We start from the raw sequence: 17,495 nt of genomic DNA on the forward strand, positions 1-17,495 counted from the left end.
TTTCCTCTTGTATGAGGATTCGAGATATATGAAATTGCAAATAATAAAAAATAGTTTAGAATTCAAATTCGGATTCCAGGAAGCATATGTTACATTCAGCTTCTATCGAAAACATTTTAATATAAAAACAAATTTTTGTATGACATCTGAAATTGACGTTATCGACATTCATTTTTATCGGGTGAAAGAAGAATATAGTTTTAGAATAATTTTTTTCAGAGCCATTTATTCAGTTATTGACGGAAACAGTGATAACATAAAAGTTTCTTAAATCATTTCCCACACTGAAGCCAAGTATGTACAGTTCATCAAGACAGTCGTAAAGATTTCTTGAAATATCCTGTGTAAAAAGGTCTTCAGAAGTCTATATTAGCTATCATATGAAATACTTAAATAAGAGAACAACTTCTTGCAGACTTTTTTATATCCTTAAAGTATTTCCTGAAATAACAAAAGAGCATCAAAAGGAAATAACGCTGAATAATGGAAACGTTTCTCACTTCCTTAGCGGAAATATTTCAGACTTTTTCTTCCTGCTAAGGAATTTAAAGTGCTGAATTAATAAAATATCCTAAAACGAATAAAATAAGAAAAATCACAGAAAGTTTTTTTTTTTTTTTTTTTTTTTAATTCAGAGTTTTAATTCTGTTAATTTGCTCCCCCTTTCGTTTTTTGAAGAAAAATGTCTCAGTTTTGTTGGCATAAGTATGTTCTCCAAAATACAGTAGGATCGTGTCTTTTCTTAAGCTTGCATAAAATTAAGTGGGTGAATAAGTAAATGCAATTTATTTTAAAAATAGCGACAACACCTGGAGATTATCCTTTTTATGTACTCTACTATTATAAGTATTTCATTGTTAACTCAAAAGAGCGTTAGATCAGAATGGCTATTTATTTCGTTTTGGCATTTTGCGTCGATTCATTACAAACGGCGAATCACTTTTAAAATTATTGCCGCCAAATGCATCGCCCAGTATTATATTTAAAGAAATTAAATAATGAAGGATCTGCATAAATGTATGTATGCTTCTCGCATTGTTATAAAACAACGGTAACTACAGCCATCGAATTTTGAATAACGTACGTCTCCACCTGAATTTGGATATTGGAAGCCCAAATTTTGAATATGGAATTTGCTTTAATTGATATTTTTATTTATTTATTAACTTTTAAATGAAAGAACTTGAATCAGTTTTTGCAAAACACTAGAGTATTATCCACATAACAACTAACACCTATACACCATCCCACCTATCTATATACCTTTGTGGAAGCCTTAGTAACCAAAAATAAATAGTATTTACGGGTATAGAATGCGTGAGCTCAAAACTGAATCAACATTCATACAGCTGAACCATTTTACTGAAAATCAACGCAGGAGAAATTAGCAATATATCACTTATTCACGCTGCCTCTGTGGATTTTGAATAAAGGTAATTTTATAGTTAAAAATTAGATACATCGTCGAATATTTCGCCAAAGTGATATTATACACCTTATGAAAAGTTACGCGTAAGTTAAATATTAAATGCGAATTTCTCTGGTATTTGAACTACAGACAATACTTTGGAAGGAAAAAAATTAGATCGAGTTCAGAAATTAACATAATAGGGAGATGAACAGTCAGAACTGACCACAACAGCCAAGAAATCGCTTGAATACGGCAGTTTTGTGCATATGCGTAGTATGGCATATTGTGAGTGTCTAGGAAAGAAACATGAAGAGAGGATTTGGTTTTCTCGAGGGGCTGTGAGCCCTGAGTTTTTGGGAACACATATGGGACGTTCTCGAAAGACGCCTGATATCACATCAACTAATTAAAGAAGCACATGTAGAAAGTGCTAATTTTGGAGCTTCAAAAGAGTGAAATATTTTAATGAAGACTTTTATTAAATAAATTGGTATTATTTTTAATTCAATTTCAATAATTTCACCTTAGCAAAATGTCAAAACAGATTACACCTTGCTCATGCCTCACTAATTCTAAAATCTACACAAATATCATGTATTCTGCTATTTTATACATGCGAACTGCTACATATTTTGTACGTATCATTCCACCTCTAAAGTACTATAATAATAGCTTTAGTAGGAATAAAATAGTGTTTCTCAAAATCGGATCTTTTAAGTTCGATGTTTGGGATAGTTGTCTTAACGAACTCTCCTTGGTTATAAATATGTTGATGGTTAAATATTTGATTTTAAATGCTAAAATGCAATAAAAGATTTATCAGCTTTTTCAAGTAAGTGACTCAACTGAAATTTAAACATTGCCTTTGCAAATAGAATCTTTATTTTAATGGTATGTTTAAAACATTTGTGAATAGCGTATGCGGATTATGGAACAAAAGTGCTTACAAGTAAAGTAGTCAAGGTTAAAATATCGAGCTAATTTCTTCAAGCCAAAATCTCTATGCTTCTTTTAATTCTTTATTCTCCCCATTCACTACGGTTTATGATTTGATTGCACTACAATGTTTTCGAATTCTCATAATTGCCTCTTAATTTCTATATTCATGTTCATATTTCATTTTAAATTGTTTCAAGTAAATAGATATTTAAGAATAATTTGTGTTATAATTTTCTTTATCAAATAATAGCATTTTTAATATAATCATCAGTATTTTACATTTTTCACATTCAGTTATGACATAGAATAGAGTTCATAATTCATATCTGATAAAATAATTATTTTCAATAGCAATGCTATTCACAAATTTTCAGCAAATTTTGGTTACTATTTTCAAGCAGTTACAGTTTGTGTTTCAGGACACCTTTCTCTCTGAAATAAATACGAAACCTAATGCTCTAAGTACTTGTTTTAAGATGCTCACGTAAGCTTTAGTAGACACTCAGTACACTTTAGATAAGACTGTCCTTTTGAAATTGCAAGAAAGACACCTTTCTCTCTGAAATAAATACAAAACCTAATGCTCTAAGTACTTGTTTTAAGATGCTCACGTAAGCTTTAGTAGACACTCAGTACACTTTAGATAAGACTGTCCTTTTGAAATTGCAAGAAAGACAGTCTTTAATTGGTTAGATTTAGAACAAAAGACTGAGTATCTCCAAGTGAGCATCCGTTTTGAAGGCAAACACATATAGGTTCCTGTATTCAGAAGAACAATTATTTTCAGAAGTGGGAAGGGTAACAACCATATTTATAAGGAAATCAGTTTGCGGAGCAAAAAATCATGAATATATGTCCCATCTATCGAGGATAATTGTGACGAAACGTGAACGAACTGTTATGTTAGAAGTTTGCAAGAGTAAGTATGGACAGAATTGCAAATAACCTTTTTCTGTGGGCCATAGAGTCCAAAGTTTTACGTTTCAGGGCCATTTAGTCAGCAATGTTCACAGGAAAGTGTACAAAAACAAATCAACAGACTATTACGCTTCCTATTCCATATCAAAGAGTAAATTTTAAATCTTCATAATGTACTGAAATTTTTTAGACATGTTTAAAGTAGTGAATGTGCGGGACATATATATCCCAGCCCCTTGGAAAAGATAAATATAATTGCATAAAGAAGAATGCGAAATAAATGTGAAATCGAATTCTCCAAATGAAAATGCTTTGAGGATAATTTTCACAGAACCAAAGACAAACAGTTACCAGCTAAGATTAGTTACCGAAGATTGCTTTTCCTTTCTGAATGTAGGATTCGTGTCTTTTACGTTTCCTGATATTTGTTAGACGGCATATATACACTAAACTAAAAGACAATGTATGCCAGACGACACATATCGTCCAAACTAAAACAACGTTAAAATTTCGCAATAAAAAGCACAAATTCCGTATGTTCGAAAATAAAAACCTTGGACAATCATAGTTGGTCATTTAAGTTTAGTTTTGATTATGATTCTTTGAAAATTATCCGTGTAACCTCTTTGATCAGTTAAATGATTTAATTCAAGGGTTTCACATTCATGAAAATTTACCTTATTTGCCTACTGATATTAATTCTAATTCGGTTCTGTCCAACGTTTTCATAGTTCAATTAGGTTTTTCACATTTCGTTGTCTTTTCTCGACAGATGGCGCACTGTGTTCATTTTCTCAGTCGGTTGATTCCATTATAAATATGGACAATGCTCATCCCACCTTTGCCCATAAAAAATGAAAAAAAGAAAAAAAAAAAGAATTTTCTACTGATGAAGAGCGGGCTATATCTAATCATCCGCAAAATCTGTGAATGTTATTTGAAATCTGCGCCGATGTAAGATTACTCATTTGTTTAATTTTAAAGACTGCACTAGTGTATGTCTGTTCCAATTAGAAATAGCTTCGTTTATCATAGTAATCATGCTAACTACAAACATGCCAACGATGTGTAGTACACGATAACAAATAAGTAAATATTGCAAATATTTCATGAAGATAGATATTCACTGCTAAAAATATGCTATTTTGTGCCACTTCTACAAATGTCATAAGCACTACAAAATGATTTCAACATGAATATATGACGAAACCTTTTCATCGTATAATTCAAGGATGAATTTTCGAATACATTTCTCATATTCAAATGTAATAATTTATTCTTTTGGCAATAGACAGGTAAATAAATTTTAGTGACATGCACTAGACGAAAAATATGAAAAACAAACTCAAAAGTCTGATTTTTTACACGAGCGACATTTTGCAGTAACGTTAAAAGTATTGACAATACAGAAATGTTGGTAGAAGATTTGCTTTTAGCAAATTTAATTTGTGCACAACATACGGGAAAACAGGCCTACGTGAATTCTTCTTATTAATATTTCCTCTTCATAGACACATATATATTAATAGAAAAGAAACATGACGTTTCTTTTTTAAAATTGTGATGGCAGATATCAAATCTTTCAGTTTTCAGAGAGTTTTCATTAAAGATTTATCTAGATTGTAAAGGTAATGTCGAAGTCAATGCCAGCCTGTTGGAAATTTTAAAAACCGTTCATGCTGAAAACTAGACACGTGCTAAAAGAAATTTAAGACTCAACTATTGCTCACTTAAACAGAAATATTAATTTGGCAAGAACCTGTTCCGTAATGATAAAGCGCTCGAACAATTTTCCGTGGTATTTCTAGTTTAAGGATATTAATTGGAATATTAATCATAAGATTTGTTCTTTTTTTCCTTCTAATTGATTTTTACTTCAAGCCGTAATTAAACTGGTTTATATTAAGGAAAATTAACTTGAAATACTTTCTTAAAATTTAATAGTGATACGAAAGCAAGCGCAATACGCACGGGTAAAGTCACATTACTGTGTTTAAAAAAAATTAATTTACTTCAAATCTCTCGGACGTTAATCAAAAATGCATCGATTCATAATTTTGCTTCAATTATTTATTTGTACGGTAAATGGCATACAGTTAATGCAAACTTGACACATTTTTTGCTTAATGCTTGTCAACAAAGTCGAATACGCATGTTTCAACTTTTACACGTATCTAAGGCGTGTCAAAATGATAAATTTAGCGATAAATTCAAGAAAATTAATGTTTTCTTTTTTTTTTAAGTACGTAACCTAAGCCTGGAATGCAGGGATGGTGTTGTGGAATTAGCTTCCTATTTCCCATTTCTGAGCCCTGAGCTTTTGATTTGTTTTCAAATTAATTAGTTAAAATATTTAGTTTATTAGGTTGGAAAGAAAGTAATTTCGGTTTTTTTAGTGTGAAGTAAAACCCAATTTCTTCTATGCAAAAAAAATGTACTTTAATTAATCAAATATCTTCTATTCTGTTCGATGACTTTTTTCCATACATCTGGTAACTTCATGATTCCGTACTCGTAGAACTTCTGGCCTTAATCAGCAAAAAACTCAAATGATTATTACTGAAATTTTTACCATTTTAAGAAGTTTTGTAAACTCCGAAATAAATGATTATCTTATGGTGCAGGGTCAAGGATATATGGGGGATGCTACAATACTAATTGAATGGGACAAACAACGCGCAACACATTTTCAGCGTTTACCAACCGGGACAATGTCAGGTACCCTCGGAGCACCGGGTCTGATTGTAGACAGGCAAGCATCAGTGGCAGCAGCCAAATCCCGAATCACACCGGTTATGACTCACTTTTCATTTCAAACTACGCCGTTTATCATCAAATCTGCATAAATCTCTGGACTAAGCGAACACGTGAGAAAATGAGACATAGAAGAAAGAATCAATATAAAGCTAACTGTTAGTAAAACTTACGTAAATGAAATACCACAGAATAATTAAAATTTTAATTTAAGTTACATTTTGATATTTGTACTTTTATCAATTAGAAGATTAGGTGATTCAACTTAATTATATTTTTACTTCGAAGTCATTTGGAGTTCTCATTTCTCATTTTTGAAAAACGTTTAAGCGCCGTTACTTCGAAACGCCCTAACGCAGGTAGCTATTTTGGGGAAGCTCCCAATTGCGGTAGTTGTAGACTTGTTGCTGTTACCTTCCTCTCCAGTATGTATTATTACGAGGCTATTTCTCGATTTTCTTTCACTTTTCATATAAGTGTAGAGTAACTTCAGAAACCGTTTTCTTATAAAAGAAGGAACCCTGCTGCCGATATATATATATTGGTTGGCTTAAGTACTCATACATCAGCTTTCTCCATCCTTTTCCTTATGCTGCGAATGTAATTCTTCAAATTCATATTTTCTGGCACAAATTTTGAAATTCAAATTGTGCATTCACCCTCTCACGTCAGAAGAAAAGTGCTTCCTAGCCCTCTTTAACGCCTTGATTCTTTCTGTATATCTTACAGAGCGCTACGTAAGATTAGATTACCCTAAAACTTCTTCCACGTTGGAATAATTTCAGGCAACTGGCAATCACTTTCAGCCGTAATCTACTCTATATGTATTATATCATGATATCATGCATTTTTCATTTGCCTGGGTAAATCGCTGTTTTCGCCTTTCCTAATCCTATATCTAAAAACCTTATGCATTTGTAATTAAATCGAAATTTGTTCACGCAAAGTGCTTCAATAGCGCAAATTTTAAGCTGCAAAAAGGTAAAATACTACTGAATCGGATTTATATTTTCTTTCTACACTAAGAGAATTATGAATATTAAATGAGTTTCTCAGAAGCTTATTAAAGAAAACGAAAAATATGGAGGCAAAAAGAGAAAAACGAATATAAAATTTATGCATTTTTGAGGGGGGAATATCAAAAAGAAGTTTCGCCTGTTTAAAAAGCAGTTGATCGCATCTGAAACACTAGCATTAATATTTTATATTACACATCACTTGTGGATATTTATTTAATTTCATTAACCTTTAATTTTTAGTTAAACCAACTTTCCTTTCAGTCTCGTTTCCTTCACACACGATTTCTTAACAGAATGTTAACAGAGATAGAAAGAAGTGGTATTTAAGCGAAGGTTTTGGAAGGTGATTTTAGAGCGTGATATGCCTGCTTGGAGGCCACATTGCTATCTTGAATTACTAGTGATTAAATTTCTGTGGAGGTGAGCGCTTCTAACCACTAAACCCATTTTCACTGAGAATCTGCCTGAGCGTTAAATTATTCCGTGAGCCTAAACTTACTGCATTTTATTTTAAGTTCATTGTTATTTGTTTTGAGTTAAGCGAAAAGTGTTGGTTTGCGTACTTTCAAGTGGGGCCATTTGTGAAATTATAAAATTATATTGCTAGTATAAAGGGCTCTTTACATCCTTCTTCTGACTTCTTGGTTGTCAATAAGACTGAGGCTAATTCCTCAAACAGTCTTTTAGAGCTCGTTTGTTTATGTTACCTAAGAAAACGAGACTCTATACAACCATATAGTATGTATGTGTACTTAATTATATTAAGGCAATAAAATACTGTCACGTTGTTGCTAAAATAATCTAATAATCCCACTAACCATTATAAAAATCATCGGAGGAAACTGATAAATGATGAGATCCGTGGACACTTACCATTATTGGTATTAAAGTAGTGATTACTAATCATTGGCATAACTCTGCAACTGCGAAAAAAAAATGGGTCCGTTCCATATTTCCCGTTCTACTGCGCCGATTGACGAAATTCGAATTGCGTTTTTCAAGTCTCGAAAGCGCGACATAGGATGTATATTAGATTTATATATAGCATTGTTGCAACATAGATATTTTGACACAAAATCGGACTTTTTCTGAAATAACATATCATTTTTTTCCACATTTCGATTCTAAGACTCAAATTATGCCTATATATTAAATTTGATAATTTTTAGTGATGGAAAAATTAAAAAATTTACCTTGGCGCACATTTGTCAGTAGACGCCAAGAATAATTCTAACCTATTTACCTTTCCTTTTTTTCATTGTAAACGAGAAGCGGGAAAAAGTCATCCTTCATATTTTCAAATAATTTTAACACAGTGCATAAACCACATTTGGCGTTATTATTGCTTATAACAAATATGCAAGATTTCAAAACGCGCCAGTATGTAAATTCCTGTATATCTTAGAAAATTTTGAATAAAAACTCTAATTTTTTGTAGATATGCTTAGAAACACATCTTCTTTAAGATGACGGGAAAAATTTCAGAAGTTATAATTCAAACGTTTTTGGAAAAATTTATAAAAATTACTTAAAAGTACAGATTTTAAAAATAAATCATAAAAAATGGGCGAATTGTATTTGAATATGTGACATACGTATGATGTCAATGCTATTTCTGTTTTTAAAGGTTATTTGCTGTAATTTTAATAAGAGAACTACGGAATCAGGATTATTCTTTTAGCAATGTTCTTTGTTTTACAAAATAAAATACAACATTTATCTTAATGTTCAAAGTGATCTCCTTCTAAAATTATGACACAAAATCCAAATATCACATATCCGACCACCGATTAACATACGGGAATAAGTCAAAATAGCATGTAGGCTTCCCCAAAATTATTATGGGTTTATAATACAGTTTCACTAGAACTCACTTATGACAATCCTCAAAAAATAAGTATTATGATTTTGTTATTTTCCAAGGTATATAAAGAGGCTCACCAGCGGCTTCTTTCAATGCACGCTATAGTTCAATCCGAGGCTCGAATCTTGGCGAACAGGCTGGCTGCATGGGCGTTTTCATGGTTTTCTCCACGTGTAACGTATATAAGAGCAAGTTTACTTTAGAAAGATCTTCCACGAAGGCATTCCTACGCTTAGGAAGATAGCCTTCAAGTGTTTTGTTGTTATCAATTAAGTCAAATCAAACCAGCTCATGCAAAAGTTTAGCTTTTATTATACATACTGCGCGCTATACGACAATGAAGTAGTCTCGCTTTTTATCATTTGTGTATAGTGTCGAATTTTTAATTTTCTTTGATAATCTTCGTTTGTAATCGCAACTCGTCGCAATAACGTTGTTTGATTTAAAAGGCCTAGATTACAAAGTTTTGATTGATTTAAAAGGCCTGTAATTACTTGTACTTTCTTTGGAATATTTTTTTTTTTTTTGGTTATTATGACTTCAAATATATATCTTTTATAGCATTAATATTGTTATAATATACAATAAAACTTTTTTCTGAATCACAGGTATACACTTTGGTGGTATTTTTTGGAACGTTTTTGATACCTATGCTCATCTTATGTTACGCATATGGTAGCATCGGTTGCAAGATGTGGGCGCACAGAATGCCAGGAAACGCAGATGCCTGCAGAGACAGACAACAGTTGGCAGCCAAAATGAAAGTAAGTATATTAAATATTTAAATATATTAACTGCAATAAAAATCGGTACTTACGTATTATCGCAACCAGGTTGGCGCTATTTGTAAGTTTGAGTAAAAAAGTATGAACAGGAAGAAAATGTACATTTATTAATTACAGATAATTTTTAATACAGTTTTTTATATTATTTTGTTTTAAAATATAAAATAGCAATTAAATCCTTCCGGTTTCGAATTTGAATAAGTTGCACAATTATTTTTTCGGCGGAAATCTTTTGGCTATTGCTTTTAGGACTGATTGAAAACCGTATTTGCCATAACCATGTACACGTCGACTTATTTTTACTTAAAAAAACATCCCAGAATTGCACAAAAATAGCATTGCGCACACTCTTGACTTTATCCATGTACACTGCTATTTTCTCATAAATTACAAAAATTTGCACGAAAATGCAGGAAAAGTTTGTGAATCTCCACATGCTCTTTTTACAAAACTACATATAACACGTAGGGTTGCCGTAAGTAGGGTAGCCAAATTTCGCAATTTATGCGAATTTTGGCCTGGTTGCGTTAATACGTAAGTACCTAAAAATCAGCTCTTCAACAAAATATTGGATGTGTAGAAAATATGATACATACCGACGTATAGATAACACTAGAAAGCGATCCTTTTTTTATTAAAATTCAATTTTCCATCACACAAAGATTATTTAAGTTCCCCTATTAAGCTGGCTTTGTGTACTCCCAAGTGGGGCCATCTGTGAAATCATATTACGAGTATAAAGGATTTTTTACACCCTTCTTCTGACTTCTTGGTCGTCAATAAGACTGAGGTTAATTCCTCAAATAGTCTTTTAAAGCTCGTTTGTTTATGTTACCTAAGAAAACGAGACTGCATACAGTCATATATGTATGTGTACTTAACTATATTAAGACAATGAAATAATGTCACGTTGTTGCTAAAATAATCTAATAATCCCACTAAACAATATAAAAATCATCGAAAGAAACTGATAAATTATGAGACGGGTTCACAAGTAGCAATATTGGTATTTTCAAATTAATGACTTACTAATCATTGGCATAATTCTGCAACTGTAAAAAAAAATGGGACCGTTCTATATTACCCGTTCTACTATATTATATTGACGAAATTCAAATTGTGTTTTTCAAGTCTGGAAAGCGCGACATAGGATGTATATTAGACTTATATAGTATAGCATTGTTCTAACATAGATATTTTAGCATAAAATCGGACTTTTTCTGATATAACATATCAGTTTTTTATTCCACATTTCGATTCTAAGACTCAAATTATGCCTATAAATTAAATTTAATAATTTTTGGTGAGACATTTATGGAAAAATTAAAAAAAATTATCTTGGCGCACATTTATCAGTACGCGCCAAGAATAATTCACTTGAATTTTCCATTACACAAAGATTATTTAAGTTCCCCTATGAATTTCATTTAATTTTCAGAAGGAATGGACACATTACGATTCTTAATTAACCCTTTCGCCGTCCTCTCCTGTCCGCGAAAATTTCTCCCCAGCGTCCGTCTATTTTTCGTAGCGTGTAATGTTGTTTTCTCTGCACATCATAACCTTCCATACATAACTTTCGTAGTGGATGAATGTCAATGAATATTAAGTAAAATTATAAGGAAATAAAGCATAACGGAAAAATAATATCTCTGCTTATTTCTAACAGCAGGATAATTTGATAACATCTGTTCCAGGTAGTCCACGCCACCCATTTTTTTTTTCAATCTTTTACAATTATTGTTTTTTTTTACAGTTCTTTACCGTGTTCTAACAACAATCCTCGAGTTATTATGGACTGTACTCATTCAGTACATTTACATAAATAATGGGTTATCGAGCCTTTGGAGGAAAAACAGAACCAAATTTATTTATGACAGATAATTGTAAAGCAGAGAGAAAAACTTTGCAAGTCACTTACGCTAACACTTGCTTATTGTTGTGTACATTCCATGTAACTCAAGCTTTATGGCGTTGACTTTGGGATTATGGACTATACTCATCAAACGTATATCCTTCTTGTCTTTCCAATTCACAACCTCATTTTTTCTCTTTTTCTGCTGAGTAGACGTTGAAGCCATCTCTCACTGTTTTGTATCTTATGTAAAATGGCGGGAATACTCATAAAACCCGGGTCAAATTCAATTAGAAATAGAATGCCTGATTAGTGCTGCCCTCTAGGAGGTATTAGAACAAACAAAAATAAAACCTCAAACAAGTAATTATTTAGAAAGCGTTTTAAACGTTTAAAAGTTTTAAAATATAAAAGAACGCTTGTAGCGCGACCGCCCTCCTGAAGTTTCACTTGAACGCGCGAGACGCGTTACGGACGACGAAGAGGTTAAGCGTTATCTTGGCATTTATCTCTAAAACTTAACCTGGCAATCAATATTAATAGTCTTATATTTCGTGTCGAACTATCCTCTAAACTAAAAATCTAAAATGACTGAATATCAGACAGTTTAAATTTATTAATTTCACAGTTCTCTGTTGCAACTAAACATTAAATACAAAGACATAAATTTTTAGTATTTGCCACACACAGTTTCACTGTAGGTTTATTTACAAGCACAGAAAACCGGGTACTAATGGCAAGGTTAATACTTGGGCTAGCAGACTAGCAACTAGCCTTAATACTACTCAATCTCCAGGACAATTTCTTGTGTTTTTTTGGCAGTAGCATCTTACGATCAACCTCACTAACGCAAGAAGCGTTTCAGCCACAAATGAGCAAATTTACATGTTGTTCTGCAGCAGCGTGAGTTGCAGTCAGTGATAGTACTTAAGTGCATCTGAAGTGCACTAAATCTCTATAAACTTCCGATCAAAGTGAATTATTGTGACAGAAGCCAGTATTATAGGACAATATACAACTAAAAATTGAATTGCTAATGGAAATTAAGTAATTATTACGAGATGCCAGTGAAAGTGTTACCTTAATCAAACTTTCAATAATACACGCAAGAAAAGATAATATTACAGTTCTAAGAATGCATAACTTCAGAAACTGAGAAACTCGTTGGAATGATACAAATATTAAAACATTAAGGAATGTCTAACGTTTTTCTTTGAGATGGGTTTCAATTATTTTCTTCATTTGTGGCCCGGTTGATATCTTAGTTACATTCCATTCGATACTAATTTTAGAGATTGCATAGCTTTTTATCATAAACAACGTTTCTGGTAAATTCTCACCAGTAAAACAACATCTATTCAAGCTTAGTGTTTATCTAAGGTCATTCTGAATACGATCACGGCTTTTGGTAAACTTATGAATTGCTAATTACCTTCTAAGCAAAGCGTTACGAAATTTCCATTGTTTTAATTACGACACATCTGAAAATTTCCTTTGCTTGACAGTATTTTAATATTTGCATCACTTCATCATATTCAACAATTTCGGAGCAACACATATTTATAAAACATCTTTTTCGGACATTCTACAATTAACAGAACATAACATAAAATATGTTCAATATCACTACAGGCATCATTAGAAAATTTCCGTGAGACCTTTAAAAATTCTGTTTATGTGAATTCTAAAGAGGCTCCTCAGATGAAATGCAAGTCTTTCTAGGCTCTTGCCTAGAAATGAGGTGATAAAGGAAGATTATCATTGCTATATAATATTACCAGCAGCTTCGCTGCTAGACTTCGTCTGGCTTTTAAATGTACCGGAAAAATGGCTGAAGGGAACACCAAACGTTAAATTTAAAAACTGCGTAGAATTTTACTCTGCAGAACAACCTCATAAAAATAAAGTTATTACGTATAACAAAATTACAATGAAATAAGCAACATCCCTTTGTACAAATATTAATTATCCTAATAAATAAATTAACCAACTTCCCTTTGCAAAATCTTAAGACCTCAAATGGTATAAAGGAGGTTAATAACTTTGTTTCCTAAAAAAATCACTCAAAACTTTTCAATATCTTAAAAACAGTGAAATGAGCAATAAATAACACAAAAGAATACAAAAAACAAAAAAATTCTGAAAAGCAAACTATAATATTAATGATATTTTATCTTATATTTTCAAGAGAAGAAGATTACAATGAAATAAGCTATATCCCTTAATACAAATATTAATTATCCTAATAAAAAACTAATCAACTTTCCGTTGCCATACAAAACTTTTCAATATCTAACAGTGAAATAAGCAAAAAAATAACATGAAAGCAACTCAAAAAACATAAAATTCCGCGCAGAAGTTTACCCTACAGAACAACTTTATCAAAAAAAAAAAAAAAATCAATAAAAATGCATTATATATATATATATATATATAAATGACAATGAAATACGCTAATCTCTTAAAAACAGTAACATAAGAAATACGATGAAAACTTTTTGCCAAACCCATATTTCTAAAAGAATGAAACTATTCAAAATGATGCGATTTCATCTAAAATCTATCAACAACAATAAGACAGGAAAATTGTTGCCAAAATCACATTTTTAAAGATGTGAGATGTGAGAAGTGTACTCGGAAGCTTCATTTAAAAAATTCTTTAAAAATACAAAATATTATCATTTTTCCAAAATTCTTTTTGTAGGTAGCGTATTCAGAAACTAAGTACCGTTTCATTCTAGCACCGTCACAGCGCTGTGGTAGGCGTCCCGCGCATGCGCACTAGTCTTTCTTGTTCACTGACTTTCAATTGTCGCCATTTTGGTTGCTCTATGTTGTGTTTTCAGTTTGCTGTGCGCATTCAAAATGTTTAAGACAATTAGTTCTCCAGCTGACTGTGAGATTCATGGCGTGATTAAATTTTTGAACGTGAGGAATGTTAAACCGGCCGAAATTTATCGTCAAGTGACAGACGTTTACGATGAATACGCGATAAGTGATGGAATGGTGAGAAAGTGGGTAAGAATGTTTAATGCAGGTCGAACAAATGTCCACGCCGAGGCTCGGAGTGGTCGGCCTTCTGTTGTCACCGATGATTTGGTAAGGAAAGTTGATGAAGCAATTCATGAGAACAGACGCTTCACAATGACAACTCTTTCAGAGGCATTTCCACAAATTTCACGTACTCTTTTGTTCGAAATTGTGTCTGACCGCTTGAATTATCGCAAACTGTGTTTCCGATGGGTTCCAAAAATGCTCACTGATGTTCACAAAACAAAGCGACTTGGTAGTGCCCTGACATTTCTCACGCGGTAAAGTGATGGAGAAAACTTTTTAAACCAAATTGTGACAGGTGATGAAACTTGGATGTGTCATTTCACACCAGAATCGAAACAACAATCGATGGAGTGGAGACACACTCGTTCTCCGAAAAAACAAAAGTTCAAAGTGACAATGTCATCACAAAAAAATCATGTGCACTGTCTTCTGGGATAGGAAAGGCGTTTTGCTTACTGAATTGCTTCCCAGAGGTGGTGAAACCATTAATGCGGCACGATATTGTGAGACTTTAACAAAACTAAGGCGTGCCATTCAAAACAAACGAAGAGGAATGCTCAGTAAAGGAATTGTGTTGCTCCATGACAATGCTCGGCCCCATACTGCTGGTGTCACTCAATCGTTAATTCGACAGTTTCATTGGGAGCAGTTCGATCACTCGCCGTACAGCCCGGACTTGTCGCAGTCCAACTATCACTTGTTCCTGCACATGAAGCGCGAGCTTGGTGGCAAGCGCTTTGGATCTGACGATGACACGAAAAGTGCTGTGGAGTCGTGGTTATCGAAACTGGTGGGAAGTTTCTTTGACGATGGTATACAAAAAATGGTCACCCTTTATGAAAAGTGTTTGATCATTGGCGGAAGCTATGTTGAAAAATTGTTTAAGACATATATTTTCATGTAAAAATAAAATTGGATTCGAAAAAATTGTTTTACTTTTTTTTTTTTTTTTTTTTTTCAAAACGGTACTTAGTTTTCGAATACGCCTCGTAAAAGCAGTCGCAAGGATAAATGTTTAACGTGTCCAAAAATAAAAGAAAAATAAACTGTACATTTTTAAAAATAAACTATTTTAGAAAAAATCCCGTTGAAAAAGTGTTATCGTTGAAAAGTGTATCCCTTTGTTAAATAAATTCGTATTTAATTGATTTATTGAAACACGAAATTTATTTTAAGTTCGTAAAATAGCTTAGTGCCTACGTTTCATGACGATGTAAAAATGGAGTGCGTAGAGTAAAATCTCGCTTTCCTAGAGCCCATTATGTCTCAAAATGACGCGATTTCGTCACAAACATAAACTAAAAAAAATCTAATTCGAATTTCGGAAAAAATCGCTTCGAGGTACATTGGCTCTTGTCTAGATGCACCTAAGTACCAAATTTTGTAGTCGTGGGTCTAGTCTATTAGCTTACGCGCAGCGCGAACGAAAGACACAAACACACACAGACTCTTTCTTTTATATGTAGAGATGTAGAATGAAGAATTATATTATAAAAGTAACACAATTATATTTTTTTTTGCTATAAGCATAATATTTCACATATTATGTTTACAGCAACAATTTTTTGAAAGAAAACTAATTCATAACAAATATTATTCTAAGATCACTTTAAAATACGTTACTTTAAATTACAAAAATAACATCAAAAACATTGGGATTTAACTGAGAAATAAAAGCACTAAAATAAACTGTGTGTTTTCTTTTAGTACTTAGTTCTTGTAGTGATAGTTACAGAATATTTTTATCAATTATTTAGTAGTAGAATTTTTAGTAGCGTTAAGTAGAATTATATTACAAAGTTTTTGAGCGTACCATGCTATAACTAAGAACAAAAGATCATATTAGAAAATGCTCACACATTTCGAGTTCTTTCAGCATATGTTGAAAAATAATATAAAGAAAAAGCGCACAGAGATTTATGAAAATGGGATACTAATATTCTGAGTTCACATTTTTGAAGTGAGGAAATTATGCATAAAAATCATTTTAAGTTCAAATTACTGCAATAATACGAAACAAAATGTACTACCATACCTAAAATTCAGCACATTTATAGATTAAATATATCACACTTGATTATGCACAGCAGTTTTTCTTTTCTTGCCAATCGATGCTTTCTCTGGCAATGTTTACCTCAGGCAGTGAAGGATGACTTAATTTTCAAAGTTAAGTTTTTTACCTCTTTTAGATTCATTCCTGCATTTTGTTACAGTTGTTGCAGCCTGTTGAAATTTTCATCAGCTGACGAGACTAAAGGAGCATTATGCTGATTTACATTTGAAGAGCGATGGAACATTGTTGCAATTGGATGTAACTTTGAAAATTATTCGCATTTGCTATGAATTATAATTATGTAGTAATTTCATATACAGAATAAATTTTGTGATAAGAGACAAAATTATTATAGCTTTGCAAAACATTGGTTTCTTTTTCGCGATATTTTTCAAAGTCTAAAGCTGACACACTTTTAAATATTTCAATATATTTATATTTGTTTACATTTATTTTCTAAATCATTAATATTGTTTCAAAACTTTATTTAAATATAATTTCAAAACCTTTCTCTCTCTTAGTATCTGACAGGTTTCGAGCCCTTCAAAATCATGCTTTATGGAATTTAAACACGCAGTTCCAGGTCTATTTACTTCATAAAAGTCTTTAACTTATTCTTTTCTAAGAGATGGGAATAAATTTGGTTTAAAGGAGTAAAATAAAAATATGATTTTTTTTTTTTTCAAAATTGTCATTTCAATGTGTTCGGATAATGTAAGCGAATTTCGGTCCACAGAGATCAGCAAAGGAATATAATTTATAGTTTCATTTATGTTGCTTCACAAAACCATTGTTCATATCCTTTACTCTTTAAAAACGGAAAAATAAATGCGTAGGGTT

General features: G+C 32.1%; 1 protein-coding gene across 1 annotated transcript in view; it reads left to right on the forward strand.

Moving 5' to 3' along the window:
• Nucleotides 1-17,495, forward strand: part of LOC118190346 (substance-P receptor-like) — a 347,815-nt gene that overhangs the window by 303,202 nt on the left and 27,118 nt on the right. The window contains exon 4 of the mRNA XM_085819277.1: nt 9,514-9,669. Coding sequence (XP_085675403.1) covers nt 9,514-9,669 — 156 coding nt within the window. The remainder of the gene's footprint in view (nt 1-9,513; nt 9,670-17,495) is intronic.

Source organism: Stegodyphus dumicola, chromosome 6 (genome assembly GCF_044657685.1).
Source record: "Stegodyphus dumicola isolate Sdum_Otavi_A_Nest chromosome 6, ASM4465768v1".
In the NCBI taxonomy this organism is placed as follows: domain Eukaryota; kingdom Metazoa; phylum Arthropoda; class Arachnida; order Araneae; family Eresidae; genus Stegodyphus; species Stegodyphus dumicola.